The 12,030-nt window shown below is 35.6% G+C and overlaps 1 protein-coding gene across 2 annotated transcripts; it reads left to right on the top strand.

Moving 5' to 3' along the window:
- Window positions 1–1,950: 1,950 nt before the first annotated feature.
- Window positions 1,951–7,721, top strand: LOC137249842 (BOS complex subunit ncln). Of its 2 annotated transcripts, XM_067781824.1 has the most exons (8): window positions 1,951–2,266; window positions 3,318–3,396; window positions 3,467–3,575; window positions 3,639–4,010; window positions 4,077–4,256; window positions 4,341–4,406; window positions 4,988–5,410; window positions 6,142–7,721. In XM_067781824.1, the coding sequence occupies exons 1-8, from the start codon at window positions 2,101–2,103 to the stop codon at window positions 6,511–6,513; spliced, it is 1,767 nt and encodes a 588-aa protein (XP_067637925.1). In that variant the 5' UTR covers window positions 1,951–2,100; the 3' UTR covers window positions 6,514–7,721. The 2 variants fall into 2 exon arrangements, with proteins under 2 accessions (XP_067637925.1, XP_067637931.1); XM_067781830.1 differs by lacking the exon at window positions 4,341–4,406 and having other exon boundaries at window positions 1,952–2,266.
- The last annotated feature ends 4,309 nt before the right edge of the window (window positions 7,722–12,030 follow it).

Genomic DNA, 12,030 nt, shown 5'->3' with positions numbered 1-12,030 from the left:
TGCGTTTTCTTCATTTTTATGAAATTTTCACGATTTTTAGGTTAAGGCACCATTAATCGATGTCATTGGAGATGGTTATGGGTATGTGTATGGTTACGACTAGAGGGGGTCCTAAAAATCACAAAATTATCAACCGCAGCTCTAGGAAACTCTTAGTTTAAGAAATATAAGTTTTTTAATTTCCAAATTTAGTAAAATTTCAACTTAAGTCCTGCACTTAAAATTCGGGTCGCACATGTCGATAGCGGTATCAAAGGACGCGTATTTGCGTCAAGATTGAGAATCCGAAAGCAGACATAGTGTACCTATACCAAGTGTGTTCACTAAGCGATAAACGTCAAAACTACAAACAGCCTCGCTCACCTGATGGAAATCTCAGGTCTAGAGTCGCATTTTTGGTCTCAACGACAACATTTTTGACTACCAATCGTATGGACTTTTTCAATTTTTCAATCATTCGGAGCATTCGGTAATGGTATCCATTTTGAATTCGCTGTCATTCCGAATCCAGCGAGTGCCTGTCAGAATGCTTGACAGATAAGTCAACACACTTGTACTTGTACACTATGAAAGCAGAAACTATATTCGCGGCAAACACGTCGGTACTATTGTCGCTTTTTACGTTGTTGCTATTAAACAAACGAAAACAAATGAAGGTGGTGAATAGTGTTGCCAGCTCTGCAACATTATCTTTTTATCTTGGTAGAACATTATAAGGTGGTGGCACGTCGACATAAATGCAAACAAACATACACTATCAATGTATTTTGTTTTTGTAAAACACTTAATAATTTGTAGTCTAATATTATTTGGGGTGCTGCGCAGAAGGGTGTACTACGCAGAAGGACATCACCGTGGCGGTAGCCACGGTTATACTACACACCCGGACTTGGCATGGCGTAGCCCAGGGTTATTTTTTATAAGCGCGGCCGAAGTCCGCATATGCAGAAAGGTGTTCTACGCAGAATTACCGTTGGAATCAGCATAAAAATCTCTATAAAGTACAATTTTTTATTTTTTTTTTTGACAACTGTATGTATTCTGCAATTGTTCCAATTAAATACATTAATTTCAAATTTTTCAGAGAATTACAAAACAAAATACATTGATAGTGTATGTTTGTTTGCATTTATGTCGACGTGCCACCACCTTATAATGTTCTACCAAGATAAAAAGATAATGTTGCGGAGCTGGCAACACTATTCACCACCTTCATTTGTTTTCGTTTGTTTAATAGCAACAACGAAAAAAGCGACAATAGTACCGGCGTGTTTTCAGCGAATAACTTTTAAACGAGATAAGAAATATAGTTTCTGCTTTCGGATTCGGAATCATGACGCAAATACGCGTCTTTTAATACCGCTATCGACATGTGCGACCGATTTTTAAGTGCAGGACTTAAGCTGGAGTCATTGGTGCCGTATGTCGTATCACTGTATCCGTATCCCTAACGTAATCAGCTGTTTATCGTTACGACGGTAAACCACAACCCAATTGGTTGGCTACGATACGGTTACGACCTTAGCGGCACCAATAATCGATTGCATTGATTCTCATAAGATAGGTCGAATCAGCTGTTATAATCCTATCGATACGGTTACCGATAAAGCACCAATGTCTCCAGCTTTAAGTTGAAATTTTACTAAATTTGGAAATTAAAACGCTTATATTTCATAAACTAAGAGTTTCCTAGCGCTGCGGATGATAATTTTGTGATTTTTAGGACCCCCTCTGCCCCTACAAATCAACAAAAGTTTGAAAATCGTGGCACCTTATTCAAAATATTCCCCCAAAACAACTTTTATTTTATAAGACATTGCAATTTTAAAACATATTTACAAAAAGCAGAAATAATAATTTTTGTAAAAAATACCACTTTATGCATCTACCATTTCCCAATACCATATAAATCAACCCTACAACTTGCTTTAAAATCAGCCGGGCGCTATTTGGGACAAAGATGACATTTGGGACACAATAATACAAATCGTATTCAATTAAACTAATTTAATTAACAATTGCATTAAAAAAAACTCACATAGCCTTACCCCTGGATCAGCACGAGCTCACTACATAAAAGACACAAAAAACCTTTAAAAAATGTTCGAGGACGCAGAAAACTTCGCGGATATTTTTCGTGGTGGACTGCCTTATCTCCTAATTGCATTGCCTCTCTTTTTCATTTGTTCTGCTAATCCTGTTTTGGCATCTAGTGAGTTTTCGGTCCAGCGCATGTCGCAATTTGATGTGAACGGAGTCGCTTATGGTGAGTAAAATGTAATTTGTTCTATGGTTAATTTATGGTAGCAGGCGAAAATTGAACTTAACCCAAAGGCTGTTAGCGATGTGAGGGTGTATATCAATTGGGTTTTCTGAATGATATCTGCATCTTCGTACTCCAAGTCACATCTTTGGGTTATCAATGGAATTTATTATTTTGTATTCATAGATCTTCGTTAGTAATTCGGTCAAGGCAAATACACAATTTTGAGGTTAGAAAATTAGTACCAATGCACTCTGTGCTCATTGATGAGTTAGAATTTCTGAACTACAATTTGTGCATATAATAAAAAAAAATGTATTTAAGACAGCTTACAGGCCGAGGACCAGATAGCGTCCCACAGCCAGCGCATGCCTGTCGAAAGAGGCGACTGCGGTTCACTGATCTGGAAGATTCGATTTGGTCATCAAATTGCCGATACAACACCATCTATCATCGATAATACTCCCGGAAATCTTCGGTAGTGGAGTATTCTTATTGCTACAAAAAGGGGAGGTTTAGTAGTCATCTCCCAAATCAACTATCTGAATGACAGACAGGCCAAATGAGAGTCCTGACCCCACTTCTGTTTCTTTTTTACATATGCAAACTGCTCTGTGCCAGAAGAAGTCTAATCATTCTTATGCAGATAACTGTATTTTAATGGCAACGAAGAATTATCGCGCTTGTATCCGGTTCTTTCTCCTCATTACTCGACCTTTTTACCGACTTAATCTACTGCTACATTGTTCTCGTGGTGGACCTCGCAGATGGCAAAGCAACTAGAAATCCGCTTTCATGATAGGGATCCAAGGCATTGTGAAGCGCAACCCCTTCAAGGGCTGTCACAACAATTTATAACTTTTTCCAACATATTGTGAACGCCAACATTCCGAGAAGGGCGGCTAGTACTTTAATGGTGCTAGTATACGAGGCATGGCGGAGAGGACAATAAGTACCGATAGCTCAGGGAGCACAGAACACATGTCCCATTACTAGGCTTTATTTATTTTCTGCGATATTTTTTTCTTGGTCACTATATTTGCTCATTTTACAGGATGCCGTGCGTCTGCATTATCACTAGAAGCTAAGTCACTCTATACTTGGAGCACGGGCAGGCATTGTGTAGTGGCTAAGTGAGTATAAATTCGTTACAAATATTTCTTGTGTATATAAATTATAATATATACATATATTTTTTACTAGATTACAAGAATTAACCATTGAACAGTTTCGCGATATACGACAAAAAGCTGGGGGTTTGGTTATACTCTTACCAAAAAATGTTAGCGCAATGTCTTTGGAAGAAAAACAGGTAGCTACTTCTAAATACACACAATTATATACAAAAATCAATGAATTTAAATTCATATTTCAGCATCTATATCTGCTCGAACAAGCAATGTTGGCTCAACCAAATTCTATACCCATTTATTTCTCAGCATATAATGCCGAGCTAGAGCGCATTATTACGGATATTACACGTACAACCCGTGATAATGAAGCTGGTAAAGCTCAGCGCAGTTCTGCTGCTTCAGAATTGTTTGCAACAATATCTGCAAATGGCTATCAAGTAATTGTATCCGGTGCCAGCCATTTGGCTAGCAAGAATAGTAAAATACCAATCATACAAGGTGAACTGACAAGCTCATCGAAAATTTTGAAACAAGGTGAAGTTGGCTTGGAAAGTGGCAATAAGCAACCGTTAATTATTGTTACCGCTCATTTAAATACATTCGGGCTCTACCATGTAAGTGTTGTAATAAGTTTTATAAGCACATATTTAGCAATATTAAATATTTTTTACAATTCAAAGGATTATCCATTAAACGCTGATGCTGCTGTTTTGATGACGCTCGCAGATTTGTTTAGCAAAATGCACAATACGCCAAATGCAATGCCAAAGTATCGCCTGCTTTTCCTTCTCACCGAATCGGGCACGTTATTGAATTTTCAGGGTATCAAAAAATGGCTAGATGAAAATGTGCAATTGCAGGTAATATTAATATTTGCTTTTAAAATTTACTATTTGCTGTGTATGTAAACTCATTTATAAAATGCTGCTATATGGAAACTAAAGGAGGATATTGTGTCTATTACGGGCACTTTAATAGCTCTGAAAAAGCCAAATAATATTAAAAAAGAGGTTTGAATGAAAATTACTTAAGTATTGCTAGATCCTTTGTACTATAACAAGTTATTGTTGTTGTGGTAGCTTACATATCCCAGGCTAGTTAAAATAGCATATATGCATGTTGTCTACTAAGTAATAAAAAGGCAATGGTGTCTTAACGCGAATCTACATATAAATAAACACCCCTGCTAGACAGAGCTGACGGAAACTCCAACACATTAACAGAATTGTTGACATCACTAATCCACTCGCGTAAATTTTTCCTTTTATTCGTATGGAAAACCATGGTATGTATGTGTATGCATACACGTATACAGAATGTTTACATCAGGTTTTTCATGTCGCTTCTAACAACCTGATAGAAACTTTGCTTTACGCTGTGATGTAAATTTCCATCAGCCATATCTGTCAATTGATGCCTCAAATGACTGATAGCTGTCTAACAGGGACGCCTTTAGAGCACGTCTTGCTTTTCGGCGAAACATTAAAGTGCAGTGAATAGGAAATCGTCGTACTATTTTGAAGTACAAAAGCTTCATTTGAAAAAAAAAGAAATATACTTTATTTTTAATAGAATATCATTTGTCCTCTAGAACGTTGACTTCGTGCTTTGCTTAGATACGATCACACAGTCCCTAAATGCTGATATAGGCAATCTTTATATGCATGTATCTAAACCGCCTAAGGAGGGCACAGCCATGAATGATTTCTTTAAGTTGCTCAAAACATTAGCTGAGCTACATGGCAATGTCACAGTCGATGGTGTGCATAAGAAAATTAATTTAGCTGATCAGCAACTAGCATGGGAACATGAACGATTTAGTATGAAGCGTTTGCCAGCATTCACAATATCAGCGCTGAAATCACCCAAAGAACCAGTTCGTTTTACCATTTTTAAAGATTCAGACGAGCAATTAATAGAGCAGACACAACAACATGCTAAAATTATTGCGGAATCCTTAGCCCATTATGTGTATGGCATACAGGAACCAAATGAAATATTTGCTGATACACTGGTAAGTTAAAGATTTGACATTTTAAGCAAAATCAGGAACTTACATAGCTTTTGTCCATAGAAAATTTTTATACTCAGCTGAGCAGAGCTCACAGAGTATATTAATTTTGTTCGCATAACGGTAATCGGTAACAGCATAAAGTAATCGAGATAGATATAGACTTCTATATATCAAAATGATCAGGGCGAAAGAAAAAATTCATTTAGCCATGTCCGTCTGTCCGTTAACACGATAACTTGAGTAAATTTTGAGGTATGTAGGTTCCTGGGCACTCATCCCAGATTACTATTTAAAATGAACGAAATCGGGCTATAACCACGCCCACTTTTTCGATATCGAAAATTTCGAAAACCCGAAAAGCGATAATTCATTACCAAATAATATATAAATAATCTCGGCTAATTTGTATGAATTCATACATATATACCATGAACCAATCACTAAGGCATGACTTAGTTGTTGTAAACTTTATTCCAATTGTCTTGTTTGCATATTTTGTTCTTTGCACAGTACGTACTTTGTACTATGTTGGCGGCGGTTTCCACGAAACTGGTTTTTTGGTTTTGTTTTATTTATAAAACTACAAAGAATTAACCAATGTTGTCTATTTGTATGACGTCATACAAATTAGCCGACATTATTCTTATGAAAGTTCGATTTTTTTACTCTCCAAGTTGTTGCGTAGTTGGATTTGTAAAAAATATTAATTAATGTGTATTTCTTTATTCCAGCAAATAAGCAAAAAACTTATCAAATCGTACTTGTATCTTAAATCTGCGCTACATAATAATGACCTGAAAAACGCTTTCGAAAAGTACCTTAAAAACGTGAAAATCATATATGATAAGCCAGACACACGTGATCCGGACTTTTTGTTCTACGATGGTAAAGAAGCGCGGCTAAATGTATATCATGTGAAACCAGCCGTATTTGATCTCTTCCTCACCATACTTATCTGCGCGTACCTAGCGACTGTTTACTTTATTATACAATACTTCCCAGCGATTTACGATACGGTTTGTAAAATGACTAAAACACAAGCGCCACAAACGTTAAACAATTCACATTCAACATCAAATAATACAAAGTCAAAAATTAATTAAATGTATTGAATTATTAACAATATGCATGAAAGCGTATTAGAAAAATAATGTAACAAAAAGAACAAATGTTGTGCTGCATAGAAAGGATTTTAATTTTTGTTTGCAGGAAAGTTGATTTACTTGTAAATCAAACTCTCAAATCTGTAAAGCAAAATCACCAAAATCTACAGTATAATTATGTAATTGATTAGAATATGTACGTAATTTGGGTTCATATTTAAAAGCGAAAGCGTATTAGATAGATAAATAACACAAACACTGTGTTTGATTTCGGTGTAGGGCGAATAATATTAAGAAATATTGAATAAATCCACTAGAAACCAATGGAAGAAATGGTGCCATTGCTGCTGCTGTCCGCGTACGCATGGTTAAACAAAATAAGTAAACTTAATTGTGCTGTTGCACACTGTCTACACAAAAACAACAGCAACAGTAAACTTAAACGCGCATTCTTCACAAACAGACCAAAGCAGAAAGCAAAGCAGCCATAGCAGCAATACCGAAAGCAATATTTAAGAATAATACCTAAAGAGTAAATCTCAAAAATTATTAAGTAAAAGTAGTAGCCAAATGTTGTCATTTTATTTGTGTTATTAGTATCTATATTTAGCTTCAATTAGTTAATGCAAACTTAAAACACACTGAATACTTAAAATATTAATAACCATTTCCTATTACTGAGTTTTTCAATATGTTTGTTGAATACTTATACGAATTTTATGTAATTTATATATACTGAGTTTCTTACATTGCCTTTCGTGTGCTACGATTGTTTAAGTATTGAAATTAGTTACTTTAAACCATGGTATAAATATTACCAGATAAAGCCATTTACTCTTCTTGCGGCCATATTGGTTTTTTAATTTTTAAAAAAATTGTAAAATTATTCTATTAAACCAAGGCGAATCTTTACCAGGTGGTGGCAAAGCGAATTCAATCAATTCCCCGTGCAGATGAATGTCAAGTCAAAAGAGAATTTTCATAGATTTCGATTAACTGACATTTTGTTGTACAAGGCTATGTATGGAAAATTATCAAGAAGAAGCAATCGGCTGATGGGATAACACCACCTGTAATGAATTCGCCTTGTATTAAACTTTGTGGAAATGCCAAACCAAAGTAAACACAAAAAAAATTGTTGGTTTGATATTTTTCACTTTTTTAAATGCCAAAAAAAATAAAATGCTTATGAAATAAGTGAACAAATATTTCGAAAATTTTTGAAATCGGTTTTTATGTATATGGCAAAAAAATGAGTTACCAATATAATGTATGCCTCAACACGTCCTATTTTTACAAAGGGACAAAAGAAAAGGCCTTACTTCTTAACCTCTTCCAATTAAGAAGCGAATGTTGGAGACCACCCCTATTGATTTTTCATTCATCCTTCTTCACTTGGTTGATACGTCTTTAACCTTTAAATATGCTGAAACTTCACTTTATAAGAGATCACCAGTCTCAATTGTCCTCGCTACTGCGGGAAAATATTATCTTGGAGGTATTCTTTGGTTTGTTTTTGTCCTTTTCCTCGCGGTTGGAAGCTACATTTTTTAATTGGCGCTTAACCGTTTAGTAGATGCTGGTCGTTGCGTAACAAGTCACTCCAGCTAATCCTGTTTCGCGATAACTGACGCCAACAGGGGGCACCAAGAGAGATCAAAGTCTTCCCCCACCTGGTTCTCCGACCTCAGTGGAGATCTTCCCATAACTTGTTCACGCCAGCAACAACGCTATAGCTCTTCGCAGCTTAGCTAAACATCATCGTCCAGTTGGAGTAAGATAGTTCGTGGAGTCTTAATTTACCCGCTGAACGGTCAAAGTCTGCCGCCGTGGTGTAGAGCTAGTGTGTTGGCCTATCCATCAAAAATATTTAAAAAAATTTCTATAAATGGTATTGATTGTCCCTCGGCATTACCTTGGCACCAAAAGTTCGTCCGAATTAGCAGATGAATTTTTGGGTCGGCACAAAACATGTATTTAGGTGAGCCAGTTCGTAGAAAAACGAATACACGATACGTAGTCTTCGAATTGGATGGAAAGCTAGACCTTAATCTCCTCAGATGTATATCACATCAAATTGTTATTGTTAGTAGATATGTATTTCTTCCGTACACCTTGGCGGTAAGTCGGGTTTTTCTTCTCGTCGCGCAGACGCAGATAAATTTCTAAACAATTTTTTGAAGAAAATTCCTCAGAAGAGGATCGCGTCCTGATGCTTCTTTTTGCAGGAAACCACAATACAATTCTTGAATTGAAGATTCTGGAATGCGTTTGACCGTTGAGATTTCTTTCCACCAAAAAACTTATTTCCACCAATAAAAAATTCGGTTTTAGATAAAATATCATAATATTATGTTAGAACGCAAAAATATATGGTAATTCTATACGACAGCATAACAATGGTAATACGCGTCCAAAAATACCGAGAGATGTGTCAAAAGACTCGTATTGACGTCGACAACAATAATCCGAAGGCGGAAAATAAAAATGTTAGATCGTGAAAAGATATTAACGAAAAACAGAAAAATGACCCCGGAGTGCTCCGAAACCAAGGGTGGGATCCATAGTATTTTTGCGCAGAACACCTTTCTGCATTGGCGGCCTTTGGCCGCGCTTATAAAAAATTAACTTGGGCAGGTCCAACACCGGTTTGGAGACCAAAACTATATCCGCGGAAAACAATTATGTTCACAATTTTTTTTTGTGGGTACAAAATCATCAAAATTACAACAACCACATGGAAATTTTCAAAATTTTGTATGCAAATATCTCTTGACAGACCCAAAATTTTTTACCTCCGCTTTCGTATTCGCGATCCTGCATCCAAAACGCGCCTTTTGATACCTCTCGTCATATTTTTGGACGTGTATTAAGAGTGTCATGCTGTCGTATAGAATTACCAAATATATTACAGTTTGTTATATTTTTGTTATGAAAACAAACCCATAACAAAAAAATAAAAATGTGGGAGCAGTGAGAATTTTAAAATTTTTTTAAACGTCGTTTTGGCCTTCGCCGGTTTGACCTTGTAATATTTATACAATGCTTTAAAAGATAGTAATTAAAAAAAAAAAAAAAATTATGAAAATAAAGACAACATTAATTTCCAGCTTTGTTTATACGATTCTGTGAATTATATTTTATATGATAATATATTCTGTATATAATTTATTTCGAGATATAAATACATCTTCCAACACTCCTGGCCACTCAAGTGGAGTTAGTGGTGATCTAACCGAAATTCAAACATTAATTCAAAATGGAAATCTATTTTATTCATGACTACCCTTTACCAGCGGTAAAAAAATAAAACCCAAAACTTCGTTCAATTATAAAGTAAAACTATTTATAAGTTTGCATTGCTCTTTTAAAAAAATCAATAGAGCTAAGTCAAATGCATAAAATTTTGGATTTGGATTTCCCAATTCAAAACCTACCGAGCATTATACGCAGTTTTATATTAACTGCACTTCTCACCCAGAGAGGTTGGTAAAAACATAGAATTTCACTAGGGCATATGGAAAGTTGGATCAGTTTTTTTACTTATCTGAATGCTCGAATTTTTATTTTATTTTATATGTATATCACGTGTATCCAGTGTGCGGTATGTAAATGACCTAGATACGAAACCCCAAAATTATCCTGTAATGCTCTGTAGATATTCCCGTAACGATACGTAATAGTCTCAAAATAGTCTTGGAAATAATACCGAAATAATAGATATGTATATTAGGGCGGGTCGATTTGAAAATCGCTCATTGCTCTGTGAAAATCGTATTCTAGGGATCAAACTAGGAAACTTTGCCGAAGGAACCATACCTCTAAAACGAATTCTGATGTCCCCCCCTTTGGGTCGAACTTTTGGGTAGGGGCAATTTCAATTCTACCTGCTGTGTCTTGTGGTGGCTTAAAAAAAAACAACACAAGCAATTTTACGATCTGCAATTGTGTCACAGTGATCATTTTTTAAAACGGTTGAATAAAAAACCCACACAACTATGTTTACGACATGCAAATGCATCACAGTGATGGCTTGGTTTTAAAAGGGGTTTGTAAAAACGCTAATTTCTAATAATTTTTTTTAATTTCTTTTCTATTACTAAGTTAAATTCATTTTTCATTTACATATGTTCTGACTAAATAAATTTCTAAAGAGAAAAATAAACTCCAAAAAGAAAAAACATAGGCAAAGAACATCAGAATTCGTTTTAGAGGTATGGTTCCTTCGGCAAATTTTCTTATTTTGATCCCTAGAATATGATTTTCACAAAGCAATGGGAGATTTTTTTGCCTCCCCACAAATCGACCCGGCCTAATGTATATAGATTATGGTAATGCACTGCGACCCATACTGCCGTAAATGGCAAAAAGGAAGTAAAATACACTTACTTTTAAAAATTTGAATGCCAATAAATTTCTGCGGCTACAATTTACTCATTAATAATTCACAATGAAAGATAAAACAAGGTCTTATATAAATTTGAAGTTTACTTGAAAAATCTTTAATTTCCAAATAAAAGTTCAATTTTCTCCGATTTTACTTTTTACATTTCACTGCCTTTTTGGTCTGGACGACAGTGTACTACATTTTGCCCTCCGCTTTACAGGATGACATCCAAGCCGAAGTCCGCAGGAAGCTCTGATTGGTGGTCGACTTACCCTTGGGGTATATGACAGTGATATCCTTCATAATCTTTAAAGAAGGCGAAAATCTCTAACTCTCCGACATCCGCTGTATTTGAAGACATTTCTGATGGAAATACACTGGTAGAAAAGCCTTGCCTATATTTTTCTAGGTGCTGGCGTAAGCGCTGTTAGGAAGTTTTTTTCCTACGTCTGTTTCTAGAATAGACAAAATACTTTCACTGAATACCCTTACGTTTTATCTTCGGTTTTCTATTATCATTGTTGTATGCTGTTACGACATCACAGTTTCCCGTTGTTGAAAAGCTTACGTACGTCTTTTCTCATCATTGATAGTTGCTTTGAACATATGGTGATTTTCCTATTTAGACTAATTTGATTTACGGCAGCTAGACCGAAGGCAATCAATAAATAATTGTTTGAAACCGGAACTATGTCCTGCAAAATCATAGAACTCGTGCTTCTGTTCCCCTGCATTTCTCAGCTCGTATTTCTCATGTTTCTTCTATGTGTTCCTGGGTGTTCGGATTCGCGATCCTGGATCCAAAATGCGTCTTTTGATACTCCTCTTTATATTGTTGGACTTAGTAAGAGTGTCATGCTGTGTTATAGAATTACCCTAATTTATCCCAAAAGTAAATATAACAATCAAACTGTAAGGACATTAAAAATGTCAGTGGAAGTACAAAAAAAGGAAAGTCCATTTCTACATAGAAGTAGAGCCGTGTAGTACGAGCATATTTTCAAATTTTTTCGGCCCTTAAAAAAAACCTTAGCTCTTTAACACTAGTACACTTCTCCATGCCATAGTTCGATATCTTAATGGAAGTGCTTTCCATACCACTTTTACTTCCATCTTGTTTTGATCTTTTC

The sequence above is a fragment of the Eurosta solidaginis genome, chromosome 1, assembly GCF_040869045.1.
Source record: "Eurosta solidaginis isolate ZX-2024a chromosome 1, ASM4086904v1, whole genome shotgun sequence".
Lineage (NCBI taxonomy): Eukaryota > Metazoa > Arthropoda > Insecta > Diptera > Tephritidae > Eurosta > Eurosta solidaginis.
Note: the sequence above shows the minus strand (reverse complement) of the source record. Positions and strands in the feature narration are given on the sequence as shown.